The sequence below is a fragment of the Chlorocebus sabaeus genome, chromosome 1 (genome assembly GCF_047675955.1).
Source record: "Chlorocebus sabaeus isolate Y175 chromosome 1, mChlSab1.0.hap1, whole genome shotgun sequence".
Lineage (NCBI taxonomy): Eukaryota > Metazoa > Chordata > Mammalia > Primates > Cercopithecidae > Chlorocebus > Chlorocebus sabaeus.
This window is the reverse complement of record NC_132904.1, coordinates 28,268,309-28,283,565: the sequence shown is the minus strand read 5'-3', so window position 1 is coordinate 28,283,565 and position 15,257 is coordinate 28,268,309. Positions and strand designations below refer to the sequence as shown.

At 40.0% G+C, this 15,257-nt stretch overlaps 1 protein-coding gene across 1 annotated transcript; it reads left to right on the top strand.

The window, feature by feature from the left end:
• Nucleotides 1-1,067: 1,067 nt before the first annotated feature.
• RAG1 (recombination activating 1) lies at nt 1,068-7,765 on the top strand. Its single transcript, XM_037999512.2, has one exon. It carries the CDS (start codon nt 1,364-1,366, stop codon nt 4,493-4,495), a length of 3,132 nt encoding a protein of 1,043 aa, XP_037855440.1. The 5' UTR covers nt 1,068-1,363; the 3' UTR covers nt 4,496-7,765.
• Nucleotides 7,766-15,257: the final 7,492 nt, after the last annotated feature.

Below are 15,257 nucleotides of genomic sequence, written 5' to 3'. Positions count from 1 at the left end.
GTGTAATGCTTGTAAGATGGAACAAACTTCAGTAAAGCAGGGACTTGAAAAGAGTCTTTGGTAGCAGCTGTCAGAGTTAGCCCTTGCCCCTCTGTACCCCCTAATCTCACCCCTGTTGAAAGTGTGTTCATCTGAGAATTTGTCTCCATAACTATGTGACTATAAAAATTCTCATCGATTTTGTTAGTTGATCAATTGAGAGGAAAACATATGTTACTTGACATAACTGGTGGGTCGAAAGAGTTAACCCAGGCAAATTTGAGATAGGTGGATGGGATGATGGATTGAAAATATAGTTGCTCTTTTTGCAATTATGTACTAAGTAATTTGGGAAAGATTGGTCTAATTGGGTCTAAAGAGTACACCTCACATGGCATTGTTAGACTTTTTTTCTGCATCGCTAGTGATCTGTGCACTACAACTGAAATCAGTAGGGTTTCCTAGCATATGCAATTCCCAAAATGTTTTTTTACCAGAAGAGAAACAATACTCCCACCTCTTCTTATTATGTTACAAACTATAGTGCTAATGACCATCGACCGACAATGACTTTCAGGATGACCTGTGTGAGTTTTATCTGAAACCATGTGAATTTTTCATCTTAAAAGTCCCTCAGAATCTTAGTTTATGTACACTCTGGTTTGTTGCAGGTTTAGAGTTCTGTGGTTTTTGTTTCTAATGTAGACACAGCCTTATAATTTATAACAGCATTCACTAATTAAAATTGTAAGCATAATTACTATCCATGATACTTAGTTTGCACTCATAAAGTTCAAAATTCACTTCATCCTTTCAAGTAGTGAATAATTAGTTTCTTTGGGTTTGCAGCTTTATCATCCTTTTATGACCCATTTGGAAGAAATAAACAACCAACCTCCCGGAAGACTGCTTTAAAAAGCTGGAAATATATTGTCCAGCTAGTGCAATGAGGCTAATACAATGTGGAAAATATTACTTTTCTTTGGTGTTAGTAGCCAGTTCATCTTTACATTTACTGAACAAATAACTATTGAGCATCTAATGTATACTAGGACCCTTGGGGAGACAAAGATAAATCAAAGATTCTGTCCTCAAAGTCCTTAAGGTGTTTGTGGAAGGGAATAAAACTTTACACGTATATATCTAAACATTTATATGTGTGTAACAGGTATAAGTAACCGTAAACACTGTCAGAACAGGAAATAACTCTATGATCAGCACCTAACATGATATATTAAGATAGAAGATTTAATACATATCTTTTGGAATAAATGAATAAATAATTGAATGTATTTATTTTTATTATTTAGAAGATACATCAGTGGGATATTGATATTGGTCTTAATATGATTTGTTTTCATTGTTCTCAGGTACCTCAGCCAGCATGGCGGCCGCTTTCCCACCCACCTTGGGACTCAGTTCTGCCCCAGATGAAATTCAGCACCCACATATTAAATTTTCAGAATGGAAATTTAAGCTGTTCCGGGTGAGATCCTTTGAAAAGACACCTGACGAAGCTCAAAGGGAAAAGAAGGATTCCTTTGAGGGGAAACCCTCTCTGGAGCAATCTCCAGCAGTCCTGGACAAGGCTGATAGTCAGAAGCCGGTCCCAAATCAGCCAGTGTTAAAAGCCCATCCTAAGTTTTCAAAGAAATTTCATGACAGTGGGAAAGCAAGAGTTAAAGCCATCCATCAAGCCAACCTTCGACATCTCTGCCGCATCTGTGGGAATTCCTTTAAAACTGATGAGCACAACAGGAGATATCCAGTTCATGGTCCTGTGGATGGTAAAACCCTAGGCCTTTTACGAAAGAAGGAAAAGAGAGCTACTTCCTGGCCAGACCTCATTACCAAGGTTTTCCGGATTGATGTGAAGGCAGATGTTGACTCGATCCACCCCACTGAGTTCTGCCATAACTGCTGGAGCATCATGCACAGGAAGTTTAGCAGTGTCCCTTGTGAGGTTTACTTCCCGAGGAATGTGACCGTGGAGTGGCACCCCCACACACCATCCTGTGACATCTGCAACACTGCCCGTCGGGGACTCAAGAGAAAGAGTCTTCAGCCAAACTTGCAGCTCAGCAAAAAACTCAAAACTGTGCTTGACCAAGCAAGACAAGCCCGTCAGCGCAAGAGAAGAGCTCAGGCAAGGACCAGCAGCAAGGATGTCATGAAGAAGATCGCCAACTGCAGTAAGATACATCTCAGTACCAAGCTCCTTGCAGTGGACTTCCCAGAGCACTTCGTGAAATCCATCTCCTGCCAGATCTGTGAACACATTCTGGCCGACCCTGTAGAGACCAACTGTAAGCATGTCTATTGCCGGGTCTGCATTCTCAGATGCCTCAAAGTCATGGGCAGCTATTGTCCCTCTTGCCGATATCCATGCTTCCCTACTGACCTGGAGAGTCCAGTGAAGTCCTTTCTGAGCATCTTGAATTCCCTGATGGTGAAATGTCCAGCGAAAGAGTGCAATCAGGAGGTCAGTTTGGAAAAATATAATCACCACGTCTCAAGTCACAAGGAATCAAAAGAGAATTTTGTGCACATTAATAAAGGGGGCCGGCCCCGCCAACATCTTCTGTCGCTGACTCGGAGAGCTCAGAAGCACCGGCTGAGGGAGCTCAAGCTGCAAGTCAAAGCCTTTGCTGACAAAGAAGAAGGTGGAGATGTGAAGTCGGTGTGCATGACCTTGTTCCTGCTGGCTCTGAGGGCGAGGAATGAGCACAGGCAAGCCGACGAGCTGGAGGCCATCATGCAGGGAAAGGGCTCTGGCCTGCAGCCAGCTGTTTGCTTGGCCATCCGTGTCAACACCTTCCTCAGCTGCAGTCAGTACCACAAGATGTACAGGACTGTGAAAGCCATCACAGGGAGACAGATTTTTCAGCCTTTGCATGCGCTTCGGAATGCTGAGAAGGTACTTCTGCCGGGCTACCACCACTTTGAGTGGCAGCCACCTCTGAAGAATGTGTCTTCCAGCACTGATGTTGGCATTATTGATGGGCTGTCTGGACTATCATCCTCTGTGGATGATTACCCAGTGGACACCATTGCCAAGAGGTTCCGCTATGATTCAGCTTTGGTGTCTGCTTTGATGGACATGGAAGAAGACATCTTGGAAGGCATGAGATCCCAAGACCTTGATGATTACCTGAATGGCCCCTTCACAGTGGTGGTGAAGGAGTCTTGTGATGGAATGGGAGATGTGAGTGAGAAGCACGGGAGTGGGCCAGTAGTTCCAGAAAAGGCAGTCCGTTTTTCATTCACAATCATGAAAATTACTATCGCCCACAGCTCTCAGAATGTGAAAGTATTTGAGGAAGCCAAACCTAACTCTGAACTGTGTTGCAAGCCATTGTGCCTTATGCTGGCAGATGAGTCTGACCACGAGACCCTGACTGCCATCCTGAGCCCTCTCATTGCTGAGAGGGAGGCCATGAAGAGCAGTGAATTAATGCTTGAGCTGGGAGGCATTCTACGGACTTTCAAGTTCATCTTCAGGGGTACCGGATATGATGAAAAACTTGTGCGGGAAGTGGAAGGCCTTGAGGCTTCTGGCTCAGTCTACATTTGTACTCTTTGTGATGCCACCCGTCTAGAAGCCTCTCAAAATCTTGTCTTCCACTCTATAACCAGAAGCCATGCTGAGAACCTGGAACGTTATGAGGTCTGGCGTTCCAATCCTTACCATGAGTCTGTGGAAGAACTGCGGGATCGGGTGAAAGGGGTCTCAGCCAAACCTTTCATTGAGACAGTCCCTTCCATAGACGCACTCCACTGTGACATTGGCAATGCAGCTGAGTTCTATAAGATCTTCCAGCTAGAGATAGGGGAGGTGTATAAGAATCCCAATGCTTCCAAAGAGGAAAGGAAAAGGTGGCAGGCCACATTGGACAAGCATCTCCGGAAGAAGATGAACCTCAAACCAATCATGAGGATGAATGGCAACTTTGCCAGGAAGCTCATGACCAAAGAGACTGTGGATGCAGTTTGTGAGTTAATTCCTTCGGAGGAGAGGCACGAGGCTCTGAGGGAGCTGATGGATCTTTACCTGAAGATGAAACCGGTGTGGCGGTCATCATGCCCTGCTAAAGAGTGCCCAGAATCCCTCTGCCAGTACAGTTTCAATTCACAGCGTTTTGCTGAGCTCCTTTCTACCAAGTTCAAGTATAGGTATGAGGGAAAAATCACCAATTATTTTCACAAAACCCTGGCACATGTTCCTGAAATTATTGAGAGGGATGGCTCCATTGGGGCATGGGCAAGTGAGGGAAATGAGTCTGGTAACAAACTGTTTAGACGCTTCCGGAAAATGAATGCCAGGCAGTCCAAATGCTATGAGATGGAAGACGTCCTGAAACACCACTGGCTGTACACCTCCAAATACCTCCAGAAGTTTATGAATGCTCATAATGCATTAAAAACCTCTGGGTTTAACATGGACTCTCAGGCAAGCTTAGGGGACCCATTAGGCATAGAGGACTCTCTGGAAAGCCAAGATTCAATGGAATTTTAAGTAGGGCAACCACTTATGAGTTGGTTTTTGCAATTGAGTTTCCGTCTGGGTTGCATTGAGGGCTTCTCCTAGCACCCTTTACTGCTGTGTACGGGGCTTCACCACCCAAGAGGTGGTAGGTTGGAGTGAGATGCTACAGACACTCTCAGGTCAGGAATGGAAACTGATGAGCTGGTTGCTTGAGCCTTTTAGTGAGTTCCGAAAAGCAACAGGAAAAATTAGTTATCTGAAAGCTCAATAACTCATAACAGGAGTAACTGCAGGGGACGAGAGTAAACAAAGATCTGTGTGTGCTGGGGAACTGTCGTGGAAATCAAAGCCAAGGTTGTCAAAGAACAGCCCGCGAGGCCAGGAAAGAAATTGGTCTTGTGGTTTTCATTTTCCCCCCTTGATTTATTATATTTTGTATTGAGATATGATAAGTGCCTTCTATTTCACTTTTGAATAATTCTTCATTTTTAAAATTTTACATATCTTGGCTTGTTCTATAAGATTCAAAAGAGCTTTTTAAATTTTTCTAATAATATCTTGTATTTGTACAGCACAATGACCTTTACAAAGTGCTCTCAATGCATTTACCATTTGTTATATTTATGCAGAATTACTTTACATCAGGACAATTTTGAGAAAATCAGTCATTTTTTATGTTTAAATTATGTATCTATTGTAACCTTCAGAGTTTAGGAGGTCATCTGCTGTCATGGATTTTTTTAATAATGAATTTAGAATACACCTGCTAGCTACAGTTAGTTATTAAATCTTTCGATAATATATATTTACTTAGCTATCAGAGTGTGATTCTTTATTTTTGCTTTTCAATTTCAGGTAATTTAGAGTTTCCAAATTTAGAGCTTCTGCATACAATCTTAAAGCCACAGAGGCTTGTAAGAATATAGGTTAGCTTGATGTCTAAAAATATATTTCATGTCTTACTGAAACATTTTGCCAGACTTTCTCCAAATGAAACCTGAATCAATTTTTCTAAATCTAGGTTTCATAGAGTCCTCTCCTCTGCAACGTATTATTCTTTCTATAATGATCAGTTTACTTTCAGTGGATTCAGAATTGTGTAGCAGGATACCCTTGTGTTTTTCCATCTGCTAAGTTTAGATGGAGTCCAAATGCAGTACAGCAGAAGAGTTAACATTTACACAGTGCTTTTCTTGAGGAATGTTTTCACACTCATTTTTCCTTACAACAATTCTGAGGAGTAGGTGTTGTTGTTATCTCCATTTGATGGAGGTTTAAATGATTTGCTGAAAGTTACTTAGGGGTAATAAATACTTGGCTTGGAAATTGAACACAGCCCTTTTGTCTCCAAAGCCCTTCTTCTTTCCACCACAAATTAATCACTATGTTTATAAGGTAATATCAGAATTTGTTTAGGATTCACAACTAATCACTGTAGCACATGACCTTGGGATTACATTTTTATGGGGTAGGAGTAAGCAAGTTTTTAAGTCATTTGTGTGCTCTGGCCCTTTTGATAGAAGAAAGCAACACAAAAGCTCCAAAGAGCCCCCTAATCCTCTGGTGGCTCCAGTTATTTGGCAACTATTATCTGCATCCTTAGGAATTTGGGATTTGCCAGTTGCTGGCAATGTAGAGCAGGCATGGAATTTTATATGCTAGTGGGTCATAATGATATGTTAGTGTTAATTAGTTTTTTTCTTCCTTTGATTTTATTGGTCATAATTGCAACTCTTCATACACAGTATATCAAAGAGCTTGATAATTTAGTTGTCAAAAGTGCATCAGTGACATTATCCTAAATGGTATTCATTTGGTGCTTCCGCAGGGATTCAACTCAGTATCTTTCATTAACAAATACAGCAGTTTTCCTTGCTTTTTATATGCAGAATATCAAAGTCACTTCTACTTTAGTTGTCAAAAACATATACATATTTTAACGTTTTTGAAAACTCTTGGTTTTGTTTTTTTTGGGAAATGAATGGGCTACTAAGCCACCCTTTCCTTTCATACTGCTTAATCCTTCCACCATGTCTCTACACTAATAAACAGCTAAATTCACATAATTATCCTATTCCCTGAAGTATGGTAGTGCTGGTTTATAGATTTTTTTTTTACCCATTTCTACTCTTTTACTCTATTGGTGGCACTGTAAATACTTTCCCATATCAAATTATCCTTTTCTAACACTGTAGGAGCTATTTTGAATGCATGTGACTAAGAGCATGATTTATAGCACAACCTTTCCAATAATCCCTTAATCAGATCACATTTTGATAAACCCTGGGAACATCTGGCTGCAGGAATTTCAATATGTAGAAACGCTGCCTATGTTTTTTTGCCCTTATTGTTGAGATGGCAATATGCTAGACCCTAGTTTTATACTAGAGTTTTATTTTTAACAATGCCTATTGCAAGTGCAATTACATACTCCAGGGAAATTCACCACACTGAATGGAGCATTTATGTGTGTGTGTGTGAAGTATATACTGGGACTTCGGAAGTGCAATGTATTTTTCTCCTGTGAAACCTGATTCTACAAGTTTTCATGTCAAGCCACTCAGGTGCATTGCAGGGACCAGTGATAATGGCTGATGGAAATTGATGATTGGTCGGTGAGGTCAAAAGGAGCCTTCAGATTAATAAACATGCACTGAGAAGCAAGAGGAGGAGAAAAAGATGTCTTTTTCTTCCAGGTGAACTGGAATTTAGTTTTGCCTCAAATTTTTTTCCCACAAGATATAGATGAAGATAAAGATTGTTTCAGTTGAGAGTGTGGGTCTTGCATTACATCAAACAATTCAAATTCCACACAGATAAGAGGCAGGATATGTAAGCACCAGTGGTAGTTGGGAGGAATAAACCATCATTTGGATGCAGGTGGTTTTTGATTGCAGATATGTATGTGTCTTCAATGATTGTATGAGAGATGGTGTATTCTTTTCATGTTAAAAGATTTTAAGTAAGAGTAGATACTTTGTACCCATTTTACATTTTCTTATTTTAACTAGTAGTCTACATAAATATACCTCAGAGATCATTTTTGGCAATATTTTTTGTTTTGTAGAATTGCACTTCAGTTTATTTTCTTACAAATAACCTTACATTTTGTTTAATGGCTTCCAAGAGCCTTTTTTATTTTTATTTTTTCTATTTCAGAGAAAATTCAGGTATCAGGATGCAATGGATTTATTTGATGCAGGGGACCTGTATTTCCATGTCAAATGTTTTCAAATAAAAAGAAATATGAGTTTCAATACTTATTTTATATTTTAATATTTCCATTCATTAATATTATGGTTATTGACAGCAATTTTACATTTGAATATTTGAAATAAAAGTTTAAGATTTGAAAATAGTGTGTTTTGTAATTTCTATTCAAATATTAATAATATTGAGTGCAGCATTTAAAAATTAACATCTTTTACTTTGAGAGAAATACAGAATAAATTTGGGGGTCTTTGGATTAAAGGACAATAGAATAATGATTATGTGAAAAATTTATCCTAATGGAGATGAGACAATTTTTCCCCCCAGATACACAGGATAAATGGTAAATCTTTTTATTTGTTTTTTAACTTTTTTAGGACTAGTGAAAATACAGACTTAGTCTCCTGAAAATTCACATACTTATTATATTAGGTCATTCTTGGCATTACTATAAATAAATACCTGAGACTGGGTAATTTATGAAGAAAAGAGGTTTCATTGGTTCACAGTTTTGCAGTAAGTATGGCACTAGCATCTAGTTCACCTTCTGGTGAGGCCTCAGAAAGCTACAATCATGGCACAAAGGGAAAGGAGGGCAGGAGCGTCACACAGCGAGAATGGGAACAAGGGTGGGGAGGTGCCACACACTTTTACACAACCAGATCTCATGTAAACTTGCTGAGCAAGAACTTGCTCATCATTGTGAGAATAGCACCAAGCCATCCGTAAGGGATCTGCCCCCATAATCCAATCACCTCCCATCAGTCCTGACCTCCAACATTGGGGTTACATTTCAACATGCGAATTGGAGGGGACAAATATCCAAAACAGCATTCTGCCCCTGGCCTTCCAAATCTCATGTTCTCCTCACTTTGCAAAATACAATCATCCCCTCCCAACAGTACCCCAAAGTCTTTACTCATTCCAAGTATCAACTTAAAAGTCCCAAAGTCCTAAGTCTAGAGTCTCATCATTGGAGACTCAAGGCGAATTTCTTCCTGATCCTGTAAGATAAAAATCAAGTTATTGACTTCCAAGATACAATGGTGGTAGAGGCATTGGACTGACATTCTCATTCCAAAAAGTAGAAATTGGCCAAAGGAAAGGGGTAATAGGCCCCACACAAAACTGAGAAGGGCAGACATTAAACCTTAAAGCTCCAAAATAATGTCTGTTGACACCATGTCCCACATTCAAGGCATGTTGCTGCAAGCGGTGGGCTTCCAATGCCTTGGGCAGCTCCACCCCTATATCTGCGCAAGGTGCAGCCCCCATCGCTGCTCTCAAGGGTTGGAGTTGAGTGACTGCAGCTTTTCCCTGCTGAGGTTGCAAGTTGCAGGTAGCCATACCACTCTTGGAGTTAGAGGGTGGTGGTCCCATCCCACAGCTCCACTAGGCAATAACCTGGTAGGGACTTTGTATGGGGGCTCCAGCTCCACATTTCCCCTCTGCATTTTCCTAGTAGAGGCTCTCTGCAAGTGCTCACCCATAGAGTGGGCTTTTGCTTTAGCACCCAGGTTTTCTCATACATCCTCTGAAATCTAGGGCGAAGCTGCCAAGCCTTCTTCTCTCCTGAATTCTGAGCACCTGCAGGCTTAACACCATGTGGAAGCTGCCAAGGCTTATGGCTGTGCCCTCTGGAGCTGCAGCCTGAACTGTATCTGGGGCCCTTTGAGCCAAAGCTGGAGCTGAGTGGCCTGAATGCAGAGAGCAGTGTCCCAAGGCTATGCAAGGTAGCAGGGCCCTGGGATTGGCCCCCAAAACCATTCTTTCCTCCTAGGCCCTGGGCCTGTGATGGGAGGGGTTGCCTCAAAGAGCTCTGAAATGCCTTCAAGACCTTCCCTTTGTCTGGGATAGTAGCACTTGGTTTTCTTTTAGTCGCTGTAATCTCTGTAGCCAGTGGTTGCTCTGTAGCTGCTTGAATTCCTCCTTTATCACAAAGTCAAGCTGCAAATTTTCCAAACTTTTACATTCTGCTATCATTTTAAATATAAATTCCAAATTGAAGTCATTCCTTTGCTCCTGTATTTGATCTTAGGCTGTTATAAGCAGCCAGGCTACATCTTAAATACTTTGGTGCATCGAAATTTCTTCTACTAGATACCCTAAGTCATCACCCTTAAGTTCAACCTTCACTGATCTCTAGGATGTGAACACAATGCAGCCAAGCTCTTTGCTAAGGAATAACACAGGTGATCTTTACTCCAGTTCCCAGTAGCTTCCTCATTTCCCTCTGAGACCTCATTAGCCTACCCATCACTATCCATATCTCTATCAGCATTTTGATCATAACCATTTAACCAGTCTCTAATAAGTTACAAACTTTCCCTCGTTTTCCTGTCTTCTTCTGAACCCTCCAGGCTCTTCCAATTTTAACCTCTGCCTATTACCCAGTTCCAAAGCCACTTCTACATTTTCAGGTATCTTTATAGCAATGTCCTACTCCTTGTTACCAATTTTCTGTATGGGGCCATTCTTGCATTGCTATAAAGAAACATCTGAGACTTGATAATTTACAAAGAAAAGAGGTTTATTTGGCTCACAGTTCTACAGGTTGTACAGAAAGCATGACACTGATGTCACATACTGAAAGTGGGAGCAAGAGGTGGGAGTAAGGTGCTCCACACTTTAAACAACCAGATCTTGCATGAACTTTTAGAGCAAAAACTTGCTCATTATCATGAGGAGAGCATCAAGCCATTCATGAGGGATCTGTTCCTGTGATTCAATCACCTTTCACCAGGTTCCACTTCCAATACTGGGGATTACATTTCAAGGTGAGATTTGGAGGAACAAACATCCGAACAGCATCACTTATGTACTCAAAATTTTGGTCAGAGTTGTTGACTTTTCCAGGGTCACTCAGAAAACGGCAGAACTGGCTACAGTCCAAGTGCTTTTAGTCAGTGCTTTTAATAATAATAATAATAAATAATAGTAATAATAGCTATAATTTACCAAACTTTTTTGTGTGCTAACCACTTTGCATACATTTTCTTATGTGATCCTTTTGAAGTGGATACTCCTATTATCTCCATGTTACACTTGAAATAACTGAAGCTTATCTCAGCTAGAAAATGGCAGAGCCACATCCACACATTTTTAAGTACCATAGACCCACCTTAGCTGGAGGTTTCCTAGCTCCCTTCCAGTCAGGGCTGAGATTCAGTCTTGCTGTCTCTCTACAGCTATACCATTTAAAAAAAATACTGAAATATGTTTGTATTTGTATGTAAATAGCCTGTGGCCCAAGACCCAAGTGCCCTTTTGCTACTCTCACAGCCCTACTCTATCTTTCAGGAACTGTGGATCGCTCCACAATCCAGCAAGTAACTTGCAGCACTGCTGGAGGCCTCTGGATCTGGGTTTTTAAACATTTGAATATTTGAATGCTACCTCTACCTTTCAGAATGTAGCACCTTCCTACCTTTTAAGACCCAGGTAAAGTCTGCATCCTTCTCACCCTTTCTAGTTACTTCAGCCTATATATTAAATACATATTTGTAGGATGCCTTCTGTGGGCAATGTGGGCTTGGCAGAGGAGATACAGTGGTGAAGAACATAGTTTCTGCTCACAAACAGCTGGGGAGAGATAGACTTCAAATCAACAATAGGACTCTAAATGCACTGTCACACACTCTAGTAGGTGTCATGAAGGAAAAACACTAAATGTGATCAGAGCACAATAGGTGCAGTATGAAGTACAATAGGACAATAGAATTTAACCTGCAGTATCAGAGAAAGCATCTAGGAAGAAGGAACTTTTTAGTGGAGACTGGGAAAATGAGTGGGTGAGGTCAGGTAGGTTACCTGGAGCGAGAGACCTGGAGTAAAGTTAGTCTGTGGAAAGACTCTGTGAGGGGAGAGCAATTGTCAGTGTTTAAGAACTGAAGGAAGGTAAGTGTTCAGGAGCCACCTGAAGGAGGAGCTGCTCTGGAGAATCAGGCAGAGGTCTTACAATGCAGGACCCAATGGCCTTGAGTGCTATCAGAAGTACAAAGGAAAAAAACCACTGAAGAGTTTGAGGCGGGCCAATGAGGCAATCCACACCACAACAGCAGTGGGGCACGAGTGAAATAGTTTTGGAAGCTATAAAGTATGAGGGAATTGATCCAAGTTTGAGAAGGGTCATGCAAAGGAAGCTAAATGATGGGGTAGCAATTTCAAGCATTTTTTTTCTCCTCAATGATACCTGCCTACTGATTCACATGTCTCACTTCTTTAGATGACTGTGCCCAACTCTAGGCAGGAGGAGGTGAAAGAAGGTTCTCTGTCCTTGGTAGCCTCATTTTTTTTTTCATGAAGTCAGTGTTTCTTTCCCTGACTTTTTTCCTCCTTTCTTTGGAAATTTTCTTTTTTCCCCCTTTTGGCCTTTATATAATCTTTTTCTTCTTTTTGATGATGACAGCGTATTTGTGCCATTGCAAAATACATACCAACTTACTTGGAGGCCAAGACCTGCAAATTATTTTTATACTGAGGTCTGATCCAGGTCTAAATAAATACCTAATCTCACATAGACAGTTTTTCATCTTTTCCTCAAAAAACTAAAACTTTTCCTAATTGAAAATTGATGATTTAGTCATCTTTTGCACACACACAAACCCTGCCTCTTTTAAGTTATCACTATATATTTTGCATAGCATTTCAAATAGTCTTGTCTACATTTCCAGTTATCTTGATCACAACATCTCTTCAGCAGGGCTAAAGAAAACAAAGGAAACTTGGAAATATTTTAGCCCAATTTCTTAATTTTCCCAGTATATCCCAAGTTAAAGAAAAAAAATGAACTGTTATTGCACGGACAGCCTGGACTACATAGTTTCAAATTTGAGTCTATTATTTTATTGTCCACAACTCTCTTGTCCTGCCACTTTCCCCCATTCTATAGTGGGAGTATAAATTCACTAAAGGTGAGGCTTATGTTTTATATTTCTTTTGCAGGTCTCATAATATTTAATGTCAATCTTGGATTTTCAATAAATGCTGACTGATGTATACCCTGGATAAGCCTACCGGTAAAGGAATTGAGCCATGGATTCAGGAGATTTTTATTCTTAACCATCCTCTTAAAAGGAGTAGTATTGATAACTTTTCTTTTCTATTCTCACAAATTGTGATTTAAGTGAATACACACATTTTTTTGGATTGGTATCTGGAGACAGGGTGAAGAATTGGTTTTCTTAGAAATAAGTGTGCAATGTTAGATGTTTCTTGACAGAATTAGGTTTGGAAAATATGTTATCATCTATGGTGAAGTCCAAGCCAAAAAGCAATATTCTATGCTAGAGTGGAATTTTGTGGCATATAAGTAATGTGGAATTCTTGTCACTGTGTATTACAACGGCTGTCTATTCTATCAGAATTTACCATGATATCTATTCTAATCCTGTGTGAACTCTTTTCACCAGAAAGGAGAATAAATACAACCTAAGAGCTCATCACCTTCTGTGAATTTTGCTGTACTTTTGATTTCCAAGTTCTGTGAGATATTTTAATTGATCAAGATAGTTAGAACACATAATTTATTTCCACAGCTCCTCTTTCATGTATTAAAGAATCAGAAAGATAGTAAGACAATAGCTGCAGAAGTGAATAAATTTCAGTCCTTATAGATGGAACTTAATTTAATTCAATGAACATTCATTGAGCAACTATAATGTACGAGACTCTATGCCTTCTGTTAAGAACACGCAACTGAGAAAGAAACTTTCTTTTAAGAAGCCTGTTTTCAAATAGCCTCTCTATTTGAAGATCAGGCATATACATAAATGTTTATAAGTTGATAGGTGCTATGAAAAGTGATGGTTTGGATAGAGGGTTGAGTATTCCACACTTTTTAAACCAAAGGCTTTACAGAGAACAACTAAATCTTGAAAGATGATAGTTATTAACCAGCAAGAGGGACTTTTCAGGTGGAAGATTTCCAGCATTGATAGAGAGTAAGTACCAGGGGTGTGCGTAGAAGGGAAGGATGGCCTACAGAGTCATATCTTGCTATAATGAGGCATTTGGATTTTTTTTTCTCATGGAAGATGGGAAGCCACTGAAGAGTTTTCATCAATGAAACATCAGACTTTTATTTTTGAATGTTCGCTGTCATTTCAGCACAGTTAGAGGACTGGAAGGAGACAAGGCAAAGGCAGGTAGACCAGTTAGGAGGTTGCAAAAGGTAATAAAAGATAATAAAAGCAGTGGCAATGAGTATGCACAGGTTGTATATTAGTCCATTTTCACACTGCTGATAAAGACATACCTGAGACTGGGTAATTTATACAGGAAGAAGCATTTAATGGACTTACAGTTCCACATGGCTGGGGAGGCCTCACAATCATGGCAGAAGGAAATCAGGAGCAAGTCATGTCTTATACACGGATGGCAGCAGGCAAAGAGAGAGCTTGTGCAGGGAAACTCCACCTTATAGAACCATCAAATCTTGTGAGACTTATTCACTATCATGAGAAAAGCAAGGGAAAGACCTGCTCCATGATTCAATTACCTCCCACCAGTTCCTCCCATAACACATGGGGATTCAAGATGAGATTTGGGTGTGGACAGAGCCAAACCATATCACACAGCATGTACTTTTGTTTGTAGCCTACAAGAGCTATTCTAGTACCTTTCATTACTATTTCAGGGCAAATGGGGCTATTGCAGCTGGAATGTTTAAAATGTATACTGTGTCAGATGCTGGCTAAATGCTTGACACTTACAATTCCCTTTTATAGACACATAGTTAAACTACATTTCCCAGCCTTCTTGCATCTAGGTGGGGCCATGTGACTAGCTTTTGCCAATGAAAGTCAGAGAAAATGATGTATCATTTGCAGGCTGAAGTATTTACAAGTGAATGTGACTTCCCCACATTTTCTCTTTCTCTTTCTTTCTTTTTTTCTTTTTGTATCTGATGTCTTGAGGACACACGATGGAGATAAAGATGTTACAGTTGCCAAATAGAAAAAGCCTGGATCCCTGAGACAAATCTTGGAGGAGAGTCACTCAGATGAATAACCTGATAAGAACACCTGCATTGGATTTTCCGTGAGCAAGAAATAAACTTTAAATGACTTACTGAAGTGTTTGAGAGTTTTCGTTATAGCAGCTAGTGTTAATTACCCTAGTATATATTTTCTTATTCTTACCTTTGCCATCAGCCAGAAGTTTGTTGGTTTCCTTTAAGCTCATATCCCTTGCTTCTTTAGTTGCTTTAAGTTTTTACTGTCTCTCTCTCTTTGTGTGTGTGTGTAAGTACCAGGGGTGTGTGTATATATATATATGTGTGTGTGTATGTGTATATATATGCCATATCTGTATAAACACATGTATGTTTAGCAGTAGTCACTCTGCTGGATGCTGGAGATTCAATAATAAATAATTAAGATCTCTGTCATGATGGAACTAAGAGGAGGAAAAGATAAGTTATAAGTAGTTATAGCAAATGTAACAAAGTATAATTAGTGTTATGCTAGAAAAAGTGTACATCACTTTGGTTACTCACAATAAAAGTCAGATACAACTCAGTAATGTATTTAATTCAATTCAGCTTAACAACACGTTACCTAAGGTATACTAGGCATTATGT

Excerpts from the sequence above, each read along its gene's own strand:
- RAG1 (XM_037999512.2), top strand. The coding sequence starts at position 1,364 with ATGGCGGCCGCTTTCCCACCCACCTTGGGACTCAGTTCTGCCCCAGAT.